This window comes from Octodon degus, unplaced genomic scaffold, assembly GCF_000260255.1.
Source record: "Octodon degus isolate 3935 unplaced genomic scaffold, OctDeg1.0 scaffold00013, whole genome shotgun sequence".
NCBI classification, from domain to species: domain Eukaryota; kingdom Metazoa; phylum Chordata; class Mammalia; order Rodentia; family Octodontidae; genus Octodon; species Octodon degus.
Window position 1 is genome coordinate 723,674 of NW_004524589.1, and position 16,397 is coordinate 740,070.

At 44.0% G+C, this 16,397-nt stretch overlaps 1 protein-coding gene across 2 annotated transcripts in view; it reads left to right on the top strand.

Moving 5' to 3' along the window:
- The window catches only part of Abcc4 (ATP binding cassette subfamily C member 4), a 249,589-nt gene that overhangs the window by 214,832 nt on the left and 18,360 nt on the right, over positions 1 to 16,397 (top strand). For both annotated transcript variants that reach the window (XM_004626249.2, XM_023709652.1), the window contains 4 exons: positions 1,423 to 1,512; positions 6,123 to 6,295; positions 6,721 to 6,826; positions 16,043 to 16,177. In XM_004626249.2, coding sequence (XP_004626306.1) covers positions 1,423 to 1,512; positions 6,123 to 6,295; positions 6,721 to 6,826; positions 16,043 to 16,177 — 504 coding nt within the window. The remainder of the gene's footprint in view (positions 1 to 1,422; positions 1,513 to 6,122; positions 6,296 to 6,720; positions 6,827 to 16,042; positions 16,178 to 16,397) is intronic.

The window sequence follows — 16,397 nt, forward strand, 5'->3', positions numbered from 1 at the left end:
TGTTTTTTAGTTCTTTATAGATTCTAGAGAGCAGACCTTTGTCTGAGTACTTATTTGTCATGATTTTTCCAAATTTGTGGGTTGCCTTTTCACTCTGTTGTTAATTTCTTTTGACATGAAAAAACTTCTCAGTAAGAGCAGGTCCCAGTTGTTAATTCTTTCAACTGTTATGTGGGTGTGCTTTTGAAGGGGATTACTCACTTAGCCAATTGCTTAGTGTAATACAGTGGCCCTTTCAATGCCTTCTTCAGTTTTGGATTTTGTCATGTATCTTGGTGGGAAGCCATTGGCCTTCTGCCTCTATTTCTCCCTTGCCAGTCTTAAGACTAAGAACCTGCTGGACAGTGTCATTCTTAACAGCTCAAGAAAAATCTTCCTTAGTCTTTCTTCTCCGGGACTGGGGGCCCAGCCCCAAGGCCAGGCGAGCGTGCAGGCTGATGTCCTTTGAGCAGTTCTCCAGGACCTGGGGGAGGGCCACTGCTTCTCTTGTCCCCTCCTCCAGGCACCTTCACTGAAGGAAGCTGGTTGGGTTCTCTGTTGCCCGTGACCTTGCAGCTGGGTTGCTAGAGCCTTTGAGAACACAGCATTTACATGGCTCCATAGACGCGATTCTCTCTTAAAATCCAGAACATCTCAAGAGCAACTTAACTATGGGCTCCTCCTGAGGCAGATGAATAGGAAGAGCCATTTAAATTAAAATAATTGTATTACATGATATCCTTCACGGTAGGTTTCAGGTTACTTTGCCCTTGTAGTTAATAATGAGGTTCGGTGAGGCCGGCATCCCTGATGTGCAGCCAAGATAATGTTGGATCAGCTGGTGCAATGTCAGAGGCGATCTCTTTACGAGTAGAGGTGCCACTGGCTCCATTAATTTATGTCCCATTTGGACGAAGGCCAGAAGGTCCCAGTGCGGCATGCAGGGAGACTCCCAATTCTGGAACACTGCTTTACCAATACAGAAAACATTTAATAATTTTCTTTTGAAACATAGACATCAACTAGTTACGCATGGTATTGATATTTTCCAGTGTGACACCAGGATAGACAGTTTCTCGTTCCATTGATGTAAATTTCCTCAAATTAAGTATGTCCTTGCATTTCTTGTTTCCACAGATATTACCAAGAAAACATTTTCTTTTTCTTCAGAAGCTTTTCTTCTTTTCTTTATTTTCTAATTAAGATGACGTACTGTAGCAGCTTCTTTTGTGAGCGTTCAGTGATGTGGAACAGATTGTGGAGCACTCTGGGTTTATTTATGGGAAAGTAATAGAAATCTTGTTTTCTAGATAGACACCTGTACCCTTAGAATTAATGATCATTGAAAATTTGGGGGTTTTCGTAGTTTCAATCTGTTCTGAGAGTTACCGTGACGATATAATGGAAACTACGCTAAAGACATTCACTCTTTGGGATGTTTAGGAACCAGTTTTGTTCACGGGAACAATGAGGAAGAACCTGGACCCCTTCAGTGAGCACAGCGACGAGGAACTGTGGAACGCCTTAGAAGAGGTAATTTGCGTGTTGTGACCATTTGGGCAGCATCAGTGTCTGTGTGTGTCTCTTCTCAGCATCTCAGGAAACTGAGGGGAGCTGATTGGTTTAACTTTGCTCCCAACATAAGACGCTGATGACATGGTTTGACAAAACGTGCATATTGATGACTGTGAAAACAAGAAATGAAAGGTCTCATGTTTTCATTTCATAGTCCACCAGCAGGATACGTTGTCCTTAGCTCAGCACTGTTAGGAGTTGTGTGCGTGCATTCAAATTCTCTTCGTGTCCAAGTCCCCTGTAGTGTAGACTCTGCAGCTCTGTTCCTAGGCAGCGTCCAGGAAATGGAGATGGTAATAGTTCCTTTTCACCAACTGGAAGATAACTGAAATGATACTTGTAAAATCCTTTGAAGTTTTATTTGAAAGTGCTTAAAAGGCAAATTATGCAGTTAGAAGGTGATAATAATTATTTACTGGCAAACATGGCATTTTAATGCTGCAGAATGAATTCAGGTGACAAAACTCCAGAGCCTCTGCTCAGTTTTTAGATGGATACCTTCATTTTTATAGGGTTTGCTATGGTCTGTGTAGCGTTTCCCTGTGGATCACTTGTTTGCATTTTCTTGCCCTCCCAGGAAAAGGATTTTGGCTGTTAAGATGCTGTCAGTTTATATATGTATTTCAACACTAAATATTTAGCACGTTCATGTTGGTGCTGCAAATTAATTCTAAGTTCCTTAGTGGCAGAAACCATATCTTAGACTTCTAATCCCTCATAGGACCCAGCTCATCTTTTTACTTTTAAAAAGTAAGCGTTTAATGAATATGTACTGAATGGTTGATCTCTTCATTTCCTACAAGTGTGGCTTATTTCTTTAAAAAACCCCAACTCTCAATGATCAGGCCCCCATCATTGTTACTGGTGCTGTGCATTGGTGTGTGTGTCGTTGCCACCAGCTCTCGGGGTTAGCTCCGCAATTTGTGGAGATGGGTTGTGTCTGCAGGGAGCGGATTTGGATGCCTGACAGCTTCCTGCCCGGCATGCTGGTTTCTGAAGGCATGCCCATGCGGTCTTCACATGCCCGGCCTGCTTTCCTGCACTGTTGGGGATTGTACCGTCCTGAATTGGGTCGCTTACTTCACTGTCTCCCTCTTGAAAAGCAGCTGACTTCTAGTTTCATTCAAGACTATGAGCCTTCTGTAGTGAAATTCTAGAGTACTAGAATTGCAGGTGTGCACCACCATGCTCATTTTGAAATTATTATTTAAAATTTTTTACAAGGCAAGGGCTGGGGACATAGCTTGGCAATCTGGTCATCTGCCTGGCAAGTGCAAGAACCCAGGTTTGATCCCAGGTACGACATGCCATGCCGGCCCTGCCCCCAGCTGGCCACTGTTACCGGGCATGGTGGCACACACCTGTAATCCCAGGACCGGGGAGGCTGAGACAGAAAAGTCATTGTGAGTCTGAGCTGTGTCATGAGACCCTGTACCAAATAAATAAAGATTAAAAATGCTCTTCACGTCATGGCTGCTATGATCTCCTGGGGCCAATTAACTTTTATAAGAAATATATTTCTTTGATAATGAAATTCAGTAGGAAAGTGGTATATATTATAGGTATATATCCATTGTGAATGTAATTTTCTAATTTATAGAAGCGTTGTGGCTTCATTTATGTGTTCAGCCACTGTTTATTGTTGCATAGGTGTGGGAGACTGCGAGCTTAATTCTTGTGGAGAAGATAGACAGTAAGCAAGCGCTTGTGTGAGCACACTGGACTAATGAATTCAGGGACGAGCATGAAGAGAGTGTGCTGGTGACGTCATCAGTCCTAGCGGTATCTGTGGATCTTTCCCCTCACAGCAGCCGCTGTCTAAACACACACCCTGACCTGCTTGATATTCCAGTGGCATTCAGAGCTAGAGATCTCACCTATAATAATTTTGTGTCGTTATCAGCAAGCTAAGAGAAAGTTCAGGAACTTGCCCTATTGGCACCTCTAGGCAGGACCCAGGTTCTGGCTCTCGGCGTTCAGAAAGGCTTTGCAGCTGGGTGTGGTGGTGCACATTTGTAATCCTACCCCCCAAAAGACTGAGGCAGGAAGATATCTTCTCCACAAAAATTTATTGTGAGATCTCTGCCTCTCAATACTACTGGAGTATAAAGCGAGTCAGTATGTGTGTTTAGAACAGCTGTTGCTATGAGACCAAAGATCAGTAGATACTGCCTAGGACTAGTAATGCTACCAGCATACTCCAGAGCTCCAGGCTAGTCTGAGGTACATAGTGAGTTCAAGGCCAGCCTAAACTATACAGTGAAATCCTCTCTCAAAAATAAATAAATAAATAAAATAAAATTTTTCAAATCATAGAAACGTTAATGAAATCACAGACCCTGCCCCTCAGTTCTCCTCAGTGCTTCAGCTGTGAATCTCTTGTCCCACCTGCCTCTTATCTCATAGTCTATATTTTGCTGAACCTCTCACTCAATAAATGCAGCGGTACTGCAGTGCCGTTGTCTCAGGCATTTCCCTCTTTCTAATACTTCATCATAGCTGGAGCATAGGCCAGCACTTCAGCGGACCTTCATGCTGAGATCATTCTCGTAGCCTCTCTCATTCATTAAGGAAAATAGAGGCTCAGCTGTTTTCTTGTGTGTTCCCTGTTCTCCACCTCGAAATCCCTATTCCCAGATAAGTGGTGCGCTGTCACAGTAGTCAGGGGAAACTATAAGATTATTTCTTCAAAGTCTGACCATCAGTCTTAAGAAAAAAACCCACTGAAGATCTAGAGACCCAGCCCAACCAGGGAAACTTAGCAAGACCTAGTCTTGACATTAAAAATTACAGTAAAAAAGGGCTGAGAATGTAGCTTAATGTGAAGGCCCTGAGTCCAGTCCCCAGTAGCACCCTCACCAGAAAAAAGAAAGAAAGCCAGCCAGCCAGCCAACCAGGAAGACAGACAGACAGACACAGAGAAATATTTGCATGCACTAGGATTACTAAAGTCCATTCATGGAAAAACTGATTAAAAACCCTGCCGCCATCTACTTCTGCTTGGTCCTAGCACCTGGATGTAGATCTGTGAGTCTGTCTCCTGGCAGCAGTACCCCGGAGGTCCTCTTCCTTATAGTTGGGGTGGGCCTTGACGGAACTGACATCTGGAGTTTTCAGTGAAGCCTCTTTCACCGTGATCCAAATGGTAGACTTCAGGTTTTGGACGTTTTCCTGTGTTTGATGGTAGCACCACATGCGAGTACCGTATTTAATCTCAAGTCAGAATTCCCAGGTCTTGGAGTCGGGCTTCCATCGCGAGCACAGCTCCAGGACGGGTTTGTAGAAACGCCTCAGCACGTGGGCTCCCCAGATCTTCGTTGTTTGACCCTGCGTTCCGGGCACCTGCTTGCCTTCCTCGGGTTACTGATCTTCCAGTGTGAGATGTGTTACCTCTTTGCTGTTCTTAGTTCTCAAAGATAGAGAACTAAGAACATATTTGGCTCCTGTTCTACAAAGTTTCTCCAAAAACAAAATATTCATTGAACTGAATCACCACTTGGTAGAGATTCATATCATTTTACAACTATAATTTTGTAAGACAGATTAATATAAACACCCTGTCGCTGAGGCAGAGTGTTACGTTGTGTCCTGTTTTCCATGATTCTTTACTCACTGCAGTGAAGTTGTGAGACTGAGGTACACTTGGCAGTATTCACAGCACGGGACTTAGCTTGGGAAAGGACCACACCCAAGTAAGATCCAGATTTCACAACATATGAAGTGCAATTTCCTGTTTTTTGAAATATTTTAAAACTTTTCCAGTTCATTAAAATCTTCTGAAATGGTGCAGTACCTGTCGGAGCCTGGTGGCTGTCTCAGGTGGGATGGGCACTCAGTGCTGGGGACTCTGACGTTGGCCACCAACCTCACTGAGATAAAAGTCACATATCAGAATTCATGATTTTTGAGTGTGATTTGGTTGTTTTAGCAAGTCTGTAGAGTTGTACAGCCTTCACACTAACCCGGTTTTGGAATACTTCACCCCAAAAGTTCTCTCTTATCCATTTATAGTTAATCCTCTTGTCCCTACCTAACAACCATTCTTTTTTTTTTTCTCTCTCTCTCTCTATGGATTCCTTAGGTTAACTTTTAGCTAAATATTAAAAGTGAGTCTTTTACTTAGTACATTTGACCTAGATAATAACTTTATTTTATTTTGTATTTATTTGTATATTTTTGTGGTATCAGGGATCGAACTCAGGACCTTGAGCTTGCCAGGCAAGCACTTATTCCACTCAGCTATCTCTCTGGCCCCAAGCATAACTTCATGTAGTACACTGCATATTCTTTAAGGTCTGCCCCAGCCCTGTGAATTCACATGAGCCAGCATGACAATGCAGCGGCATGACAGAAGCAGAACTTCGGGTCCCGCTAGGGTTGTCCACTTTAGTCAGACTGCTCGTGTTCCGAGCCGAGTGCCCCACCTGTGTATAAACATTGACTGGAACTGACTCGCCGTCATGAGGCACTACGAGGAGACAAGTCCTTAGGGCTCTAATGCTGAAGAGCCCTGTCTGTGTCTGTGTTAGCTTGCTGAGGAAAGTGTCGTTCTCTGTCTCCATCCGCAGGTACAGCTTAAAGAAGCCATCGAAGATCTTCCTGGTAAAATGGATACTGAATTAGCAGAATCAGGGTCCAATTTTAGTGTTGGACAGAGACAATTAGTATGCCTTGCCCGGGCAATTCTGAAGAAAAATCGCATATTGATTATTGATGAAGCTACAGCCAATGTAGACCCAAGGTACAGAACTGAAGTCCACGTAACACTGAATATGAGTTTTAAATGTCATGCCCCAAAATTGTTCGAAATGTTGTATAAAGTTACTTTCAGGGTATATGTAGCCCATTATATGTAAATAATCCAGAACCTGAAACCCATTTAGTCCCAAGCATTTCAAATAAGGATTATTACCTTGTGTTTTAGGCATTCTGGGAAATATTTCTAAATTCTACTTCCGATAGTTTCCAGCATTTTGGAGGGCAGATATGTTTTCCACCGTTTTATGAAAAGCAGTAAGATTCCCAGAGTTGGCTTTCTATAGTTTTTGAGTGTGATTGTGTCTTAAGACACTGATTTTTTAAAAATTAAAATATCTTATGATCTGTAAAGTCTTAAGTTTCCTTTTTCCATCCTCACTGAGTTCAGTGTCACTTACTTGGTTCCAGAACTGATGAGCTGATCCAGAAGAAGATCCGGGAGAAGTTCGCCCAGTGCACCGTGCTGACCATTGCGCACAGGCTAAACACCATCATTGACAGCGATAAGATCATGGTGAGCCTCCCCAGGGCTGGCGGGCGGCTTCCGTTTATGTGGTGTTTCCCAGTCTGCCCCTTTTTGCCAAAGCTGATGGAAACCCCCAGTAAATTAATTTTCTGTTTAGTTTTTCTCTCACCCCCAGAAATTGAAGGGTGAACAATTCAGTGCAATTAATGTATTTAGGACATCTCTTTGCCTGATTTTGTATTAAGCATTGGCTTGAATTGCTATTTTTCTTTATGATGGCCAACTATTAGAAATGTCCAAACCCAAGATCTGTGCCGTAGAATGCTGAGCTTCCTAACACAGAGGGTAGGACAGTGTCATTTCCTGTATCATAGTTGTTTCAGCTTTTTGGTCAGTGAATAGCTTCATGTTTAAACTCCTGGGGGGGGGTCATCGGGTAAAGCTACAGAATCTCTTGGTGGTTGACACCTTGATGTATGAAAGATCCAAACAGAACATTTGCAGGAAGGGCCCCAACAAGTCTTGTGCATTGTTGGTAGGAATGTAAATTAGCAACACCAGTGTGGACATTCCTCAAAAAACTACCCATCCAATCCAGGGATCCCACGTTGGAGTATATGTCCGAAGGTAATGATACCAGTGTATTACAGTGCTATCTGCAACGCTATGCTCACTGCAGATTATTGCAGTAGCTAAAATACAGAATCAGTGTGGGTTGCCACCAGTGTATGCACGTGTAAATAAAATTAGGTATATATGCACAATGGAATACTAGCCAGCCTTACAACAGAAGGAAATGCTGTCATTGGTAACAGTGTTGATGTCCTGGAGGACATAATGTTAAGTGAATCAGCCAGGCATAGAAAGACAGACACTACACAGGATCTGGAGAAGTGGGCTGGGGCAGATGATGGACAAAGGTACAAATTTTCAGTTAGAAGGGAGGAGTGAGTTTTGAAGTCTTCTACCCAGTAAGGAAACTATTGCATGCTTCAAGATAACTGAGGATAAATTTCAATGTCTCACCACAAAAAATATATGTAAGTGAGGTTGTGGTGATGTTACTTAGCTTGATTTAGTCCTTCTGCCTTGTATACGTATAATGCAGCACTTTATACTTCATAAATATAATACAGTAGTTACGATTTGCTGATCAAAAATAATATTTTAAAATACAGCACCCTAATCAGAAAAACAGAGGGTTTCAACAGAGAGGATTTAATATAAGTAACTTGTTACACAGGAATCAGAAGGTTAGGATCATGGGGGGATGAGACACAGTGGTAATTTTACTAGCAGCCAGGTCCTCATAGCAGGAGCTCGGAGGAGGGGCCCTAAAGCTTTGGTGTTTATCCCTCCCAAGGAGGACCTTCTGGCTGGCTGCTGGTCACGTCCATAAAGGACTACTGTGAGGCTGGTTCCAGACTTGTTCAGAGAGGACAGACACTGGGCACCTGAGTAGTGCTGGTAGGAGTAACCGCAGCCTGGAGGACAAGTGCTTTGGCCTGTGTACAATCTTCCATCTCCGTCTAGTGCCCCCTACAGGCAGTACTTGTCAGAGCCCACTGGCTAAAGAGCCTGTGAACCAACTGCCCTAGTAAAAGGTTGTATGTAGAAAGGTTGATCTGGGCTGAGGGTCTGTCCATAGTAATCAGTGAGCCTCCTCCACAGCAGACCAAGCATTGGTGTCTGATTATTCATCCAGTAGTGTCCTTCTGGCAGTGGGCCAGCTGGACTGTGATGAGTTAGACACCGGTGTGAGAAAACTAGAGGAGTTGGTTCAGGTTTCTAGGGTCAGAGCCTGGGCAAGTCGTAGAGATGAGTGGCCTTAGACAAGGGTTTGCTTTGAGCATGTGACTGTTGAGATGTCCTTGGATGTCACCAGGGCCCTACCTCTTGCACCCCCAACTCCTGTGCTAGAAGATCCTCAGTTTAGAGTTCCTTATCTACAAGGTTGTCGGGGATTCCATGGGTTCCACTGGGTGAGGAGTGCGTATATATTGACTAGTTGCTGTTGCTGACTTATTTCATAGTGTGTGACAGGAGCTGACCTCGGGGCACCCAGGAGCCTTGCATTCCATAGCTTCAGACATGAAAAGTGGCCTCTGCATTCCTTCTACCTGAGGAAGACACCTTTTGTACTGGGGAGTGTTTGATCATTAGATGACTTTGAACTCAGAGACAAACCAGTGACCTCACCATCCTTCTGTCAGGATAACAAGATTTCTGAGATAGAAAACTGATAAAGGAAAAAGTTCATATTGTCTCACAAGTTTGCAGGGTTCAATCCTGTCACGTGGCACTTTTGCTCTGAGCCTGTATGTGATGGCTGGGGTGCATGGTGTAGCAGAACTTCTCACCTTGTGGGCAGGAGGCAGAAGAAAGCATGCAGGGGAACAGGCTTCCAGCATCTCCTTCAGGGTGACATTTCATGACGTAAAGGCCTCTCGCTAGGCTCCTCCTCTTATATATCATCCATCCACCAAGAGTACCACCCTGACTACTGAGCCTTTGACTCCCAGTCCTTTAGAGGACATTCATGATCCACACAGGGCGGCCAATAATGTTCTTTCTTAAAGTTAATTTTTGAAGCAATTATTTTTCTTGTTAGCTTCAGAAATACCCCTTTACTTTTCCCTCCAAAAAGCTAATTTGTTCTCTCCCTGTAATTCTGAAAGTGTTGAGGACCCAAAGCCAACTCAGCTGCAAAGCCTGACACTTCAGAGGGCAGTGGCCAAGCACAGGGAGTGGTGTGGGAAGTGACAGATGCTAATGAAGGGAATCTCCAGCCCTGTCCAGAAGTCCTGTGATTGCAGGTACCCAGAGTGTAATAATGACACTGGGTTGCACTGGTGAATACTTCCCCACAAAGACACATGGACATGGTTTTGTTTACTCTAAGTAAATGACACAAAGCCTTGTTGAGACACAACTGTGACCTAATTACTAGCTTTGTTTATGTGTTGTCTTTCCAAAGGGATTTACTCAGTTTTGGTTTATTAAACACCATTAATGTGTTCTGCTCAGAATTCCATTTTATAAAGATGTTCTTTCAGTTCTAACTTTATTAAGCATGGTGTCATGACAGCTAATTTAATCTCTCTCATTTGTTCAGTTGCTGTAAAATAGCGGAGCAAGACTGACAAATGAGGAAGTCCCTTTCTCCCGATGCTCGGCTCTATCGCTGTGCTCACATCAGCCCTTTCTCTGTAGTTTTCAGGATTAGCTGGTCACGTGCAGTCTGCTTCCATTTTCATCCGGTTCCTGTGCGCCCAGTCCTTACAGCTATCTGGATTCTCCCAGCCTTTGTTGCAGCTTGTGCTCCATGTTGTCACTGTGGGCAGTCAAGGAATTCTTTAGGAGTGAATTATGGAGAAACAAAACTGAAGTTTAGAAACTCAAGTTTTAGGGCTGGGGATGTAGCTCAGTCTGAGAGTAGTTGCCTAGCTGGTACCAGGCTAGGAAGAGGAAGGAGTGGAGAAGTGGAGAAGCTGGTTGGCTGGTTGGCTGTGTCTTTTCTGCTTGTCAACCATCTTATGGTCTTAACATCTTTACTTCTCTGAACTCAAATATCCCTAGTTGTTTTCCCCAGAAAATAAACTCAGTCACCACAGTAAACATACCCAGCTTAGAAAAGCACAACAGCACAAAGCTAATTCAAGTTTTATTTAATTTTTATTTTTTACCTTCATGGAAATTTTTTTTCTTTTTTTTTTTTTCCTTCCATTTTATGTATTTGTGCAAGGACAGCTCAGACTCGTAATGATCCTCCTGTTTTCAGCCTCCCCAGTGCTGGGATTACAGGTGTGCATCACCACCCTTGGATTTCACTGGCTCAGCGCTGGTGCAGCATGGCTGGACCTGAGGAAATATTTGTTGATAAACCTACATGACCATAGTTTTTTTAAAAATTAACCTTAATTAGTTAGAACATTTCACAAGAAAAAAATTCTCTCTCATAAATAGGTTGAGATATTCAAGTCTCTAGATGGAAAAATAACTAATGACAAGGGAGAAAATGCAAATGCTAAGAGAAATGTGAGGGAGGGAGGGATGCACAAGCCAGAGGCAGCTTTGGAGGAGTAGCAGGGAGGTCACTGTAGGCTCAAGGTCACCTCCCCCAGATAAGAAGAATCATCCACTCATTTAAAAGCTATAGGGAAAGAGTTAGAATGGTATTTGTCACATGCCACAGCACCCAGTCACAGGGAAAAGTCACACGTAACCACTCTGCAGTACGGAAGCCAACTCCCAGGGTTGGATGCTGTCCCTTTGTTCCTTTGTCACCAGCACCCCACAGCAGATCTCTGCAGCTCTGTCACTCCTTACCTACTCTGTCACTCCATGGGGTGCCCTCGTGGCCTATTGCCAGATTGAAAACTTTTCTGTTTCTTTCCCCTCCTGAAACCCCAATATCATGATGGCATCTTGCACATTAAAGACCATTAAGTCATTTTGCAATGAGTCCATCTAATTTTTCTATCTAGGACAGCTACCTGGACTATCTGCAAATTTGGAAGCCTGATAACCACACCTTCACTGAGTTTATATAACTGACTGACTCACCCAACAGAATGTATTATACCTTAACCTACTAGAGAGCAGCAAGCAATTTGAGGTTGGCATTCCTGGAGAGATCCTGGGGCAGAGGGAGGGCTGCTGAGTGGTGGCTGGCACGTCAGTGTTAGCGTGCGGCGTGCTCACAGTTTACTTGGGTGGAGGAGGGGTGGGGACCCGTAGATTGCAGGAATCTTGTCTTGTCCTTTCCCCTTCCGTCCGTCCGTCCATCCATCCATCCATCCATCCATCCATCCATCCATCTTTTTGAGACAGGGCCTCACTATGCAGCTCAGGCTGGCCTTGATCTCACTATGTAGCTCAGACTTGCTTCAGAAATCCTGCCTGCCTCAGCCTCTAGATATGCATCACTCTGCCCAGCCAGGAACCTTTTCTTATAGAAAAAAAAAAAAAAGATGTTAGGTTATTTTGTAATGGAATTTTTACTCTTCTGCACAGTAAGAAAACTCAGTTTCTTGTGATTATTCTAAAAGATCTGCTAGGCTGTAGTGAAATCCATGAAGGCTAAATGGGTCAGATTCTATTCTGGCATTGTTTTCCACATGCGCCCCACCTCAAGTCTTTACACCACTGACTGTGTCTCATCGCAGAAGCCAGACCTCAGCACCCCTGCCTGCTCTGTCTCCTCCTTTCTTTTCTCCCTTCGTTCCCACAGCCATCAGTCCGCCAGTCTCGGAACCCCTGCTTTATCTGTTCCAAATCCCAGCGAGGTCTCCGCAGCCTTCACACCCTCAGACAGCCTCCCGGTCCTGCTGCAGATCCCATCTCGTGCGTCATCCCCTGTGCGCCAGCTGCCTGCTCCTTGCCATGTACATTGCCTGGGCAATGCTGCACTGAACAAGAGAAGCCATGCACACTTACCTCCTGTCATTGAGGAGGGGACAGAGGGGACAGCTGTACCTGCAGGCCCCCACCCATGTGTTTGTGCCTGGAATGTCTGCTGTCCTTCTTGCACCTCCGCATGTACCTTTCCAGCCCAGTTTGCTGTTGCCCCTCCCTGAGGCTCTTCCTCAGAACCTCTGGCCTGGGTGACATCTTTTGATGCTTAACCTCCTGCTTATGGTGCTTTTTCCTTGCATTGTAGTCGCCTGTGTATTCTCACCTCTTCTTGGCACGGATACCCTAAGGGCAGGGCTGGGACTTATCTGCGCCTCTTCCACAGCATCTAGTGCAGTGATGCAAGTGTAGTAAGTGTGCAAGAAATGCGTGCCAGGTACATTCAGCCATTGCTGAGGTGAAACATCACTTCACTAGTTTTCCGCCCATGTGTTTTGGCCTTGTGTTACTTGCTTTTCACAAAGCCTAACGTTTAATGAAGTCAGTTTTCTTCTTCCATGGCTATGTACCAGGCCCACACGTACAACTTAAGTTGTGGGTATAATAAAATTGTGGACGGCTGGTTGCAGTGGCAGCACCTGTAATCTGAGCTACTCGGAGACGGAAGTTAGAGGATCACAAGTGTGAGGCCTGCCTGGAAAAATTAGCAAGATCCTGTCGCAAACAGAAAGGACTGGGAGCTATGGTGTAGTTCAGTAGTAGAGCACTTGCCTAGCACGTGTGAGACCCTAAGTTCATTCCCCAGTGTTGCAAAATATAAAATAAATAAAATTGCCTCAAGGACAGATTTATGTTCGCAGGCATATTTTCTTAAATTTTAAATAGTGAATATATCCCGATGAAAAGGTACTTTAAAAAATGGAACACTTCAGATTTTCTTGCTGTTACTTTACTCCTGCCAGCCAGCTTGCTCCCAGTGACGTAGCAGTCACACAGAGAGCAGAGGCTCAGACCTGGGCCTGCGCACCTGCTCGGCCGCCTGCAGCACGTGGGGCCGGCACCAGGCTACCTGTTCAGATGGACGGATGGGTGGAAGGAAGGGATTGTCAGTCTTATTTGTCGCATCTGTTTGGAGAATGAACGGTGATGACTTTAAAATTCAGTGAATATTCAACTCACAGACATTGCTATGTTCCTTTTGAAGTTCAAAAGTTGCCATTTGTTCCGTTCACCTTACTGTGACCACAGTGCTTGCTACTTTGTGTTTATGGATGAGGGCCTCCTTTGCTTAACGTCCATTTGGGGCATAATAACCCAGTTCATTTTAAGATGCTGTTTTGCATGCTTGTTTTGTTGGGATGCTGAGGATCAAACTGAGCGACACCCCTGCCCTGTATTTTTACTTTTATTTAAATTTTTTTTTTTTTGGTGTCTGTGGAAATGGTACTAATGAGGCTGGATTCATTTTACACTTTCAAAGCATTACTTTACAAAAGTAATGTAAGGTCTAGGGCTAGGGGTGTTCCGCAGTGGTAAACTACACTTAGTATGTGCAGATGCCCCGGATTCAGCCCTGGTATGCACACGCACGTACAAACACACACACACACAGTGCACATTCTAATCAATTATCAAGTCTTATGAAGAATTATCAGACGCATTATAAAAAACCTTTCTCCTTGGCCACTGTGTTCTCTCTCGCACGGTGGCCCACCCACATGCCACAGGGTGTACATCTTTTCCTACACTTACTTGGCCTAAACTTTATCTGCAGATATAGTTTCTTTTCCTACCTTTCATAAAACTTTGCTACTGTTTAAAAAAAAAAAAGCAAACCTGTCATCGCCCCAAATTTAAAACTTCCAATAAAAGAAAAGCACACAATTATTAAATTATTAATACTTACAAGGTACAGAATGTTTTGGCCAAAATCATCTGCCACTTCTGTTGTCAATCCCATTGCTTTTGGAGAGCCCCGGTGCTCGGGCTGTGCCTTTTTCAGGACTTGATCAGTTTTAAGAACTGTTGGCTTGGGGGCTGGGGATTCGGCTCAGCAGCACACCACCTGCCTAGCAAGTGTGAAGTCGTGAGGTCCATTCCCAGAAGTAGACTTTAAAAAGGAGAACTATTGGCCTCAGTGACATTTGTGAATTGTCAGATTCTTTTTCTTTGGTACCGGGGATCAAAAAGGGGCTTGCACTTGCCAGGCAGGCGTTTATGCTACTGAGCTGTCTCCCCAGCCCTGAACTGTCAGATTCTATAACAGGAAGTACAGAATTTGCCATTGACCACGTTTGGATTAGTTGAACAGAGACCAAGTGGTAGAAGTGCTTTCTTCCCATTCAAATTACGTACAGTCCTCCCAGAGTCCTTGCCCTTCACCTCCTCCAAAATGACGATGTTTTACAGTTTGCTTATTGCTTCTGCAGAGCAGAAAGTTCACCATCATGTAAAGTAATTTGATTCATTTATTTACTTAGGCTTTTGCATGGAAGAGACCTGATTTTAAAGTTGCATTTTTTTCTTTTCTTCTCACACGTCAGGAGGGGCGGTTGTGCACTGTAATGCTATGCTTAAGTAAAATTATACATTCGGGGCATCTAAATTGGCATGCCAAATTATAGGACACTTTAATTATTATGTGGATGTGACAGATTCAATTATTCTTGAACTCTTTTTGAGAAAGCTGCCCTTAGCAGTGATTTACAGTAGTAAACAAAAGATTAACAGGAAAACACCCTTTATGAGACTTAATAAATGTTTCCGATTAAATACCATGGGCTGGAATTAACTGCACTATCTAGATGTGGAAAAACAACCTGTGTCCTATGGAGAGTTGCAGTGTTCTCTCTTAAGATGAATTTATTCTAAACACAGCCTAAATGAAGAACTAAGTACCACTTAACATCAGAATGGTTTTCCTAGGTACGTCATTTGGGCCAATTGTCTCAGCCTCTTTCTTCTCTCTGAAGCCATTAACCAAAGCCACTAATAAGTAGAAATGCAGAGTTAAGAGGCCTTTCCTCTCCCTTTCAATTTTCAGTGGACATATTAATGAGCAATAAAACAGCTAAAAGGCAGGCGGCTAAGGAGAGAGAGAGAGAAAGACAAGGAAAGGGGGTTGTGAGGACAGACCAATACTCAGGCCCTCAGCAGTGAGGACTGGGCCGCTCCCATGTGCTGGGTGGGCCACTGTCACTGAAATTTGGGGTTTAGTTTCTTAATTGCCTCTTTAGTCTTAGCCAAAAAGAAAATTGGATTTCTAGGGTTTTCTTCTATGCGGCTTTAGCAGAGGTAGCAGCTCTCTTGCCCAGTTCTTTCATACCCGGAGGCAATGCCCGGATGCTCCTAAACTTCGCCTACAAGGGCTGAACGCCTTGAAATGCCAGAAGTACTTCTTTTCCATCTTCTGTCCTCTCTTCCATCTGCTCAGATTCTGTCAGGCCAGCTGGGTGACTCGTTTGCTGTCATTTGGTTTGTCTGACATCATTCTACGTTGTTAGTACATTGAGCTTGATTTGCTTGAATCAAGAAGTCTCCCACCCCTGAAAGCCTGTGTAAATACCTTGGAAGCTCAGAGGCTGGGAACGCTAAAAGCACTAATAACATCTACCCCAGATGCCCTTGCCGAAATGTGAAATGCCGCAGGACTGCTGAGTGGCCGTAACAATAGTCTAGCATTTTCATTTTTTTCCTTTCCTATAACATTATAATAATAAAAGGTCAGGTTAGGCCTTTGTGTGCTTCGTAAAACAGGGTAATCAAACCATTTAAACACCCTCCCGGGCTACCACCCAAATAGTGTCTCTGTATTCTCCCTGTCCTGCCCCTTTCCGAAATATTGTCTGAGTTATAATATGTTGCTGCACAACATTGTGTTTCAATGGGCTTCTTTCTGCTGATTACCAGGTTTTGGATTCAGGAAGACTGAAAGAATATGATGAGCCGTATATTTTGCTGCAGAATAAAGAGGGCCTCTTTTACAAGATGGTACAGCAGCTGGGCAAGGGGGAGGCTGCTGCCCTCACTGAAGCAGCAAAACAGGTGAGCACGCGCCAAGGAGCTGTAATTAAAGTTTGTCTCACTGGTTCCCTCCTCACAATTTGGCACCTTGGGTCTGGTAACAAGCACTGTGTGCCCTTTTCAATTATAAGCCTTCAGAGACAAAGCTTCAACACGTTCCGGGTTGAAGTCAGGTCTTGAAGTCAAGGGGTTGGCAGAAACAAGGAAGAGGGTGTGTACACACACACACACACACACACAC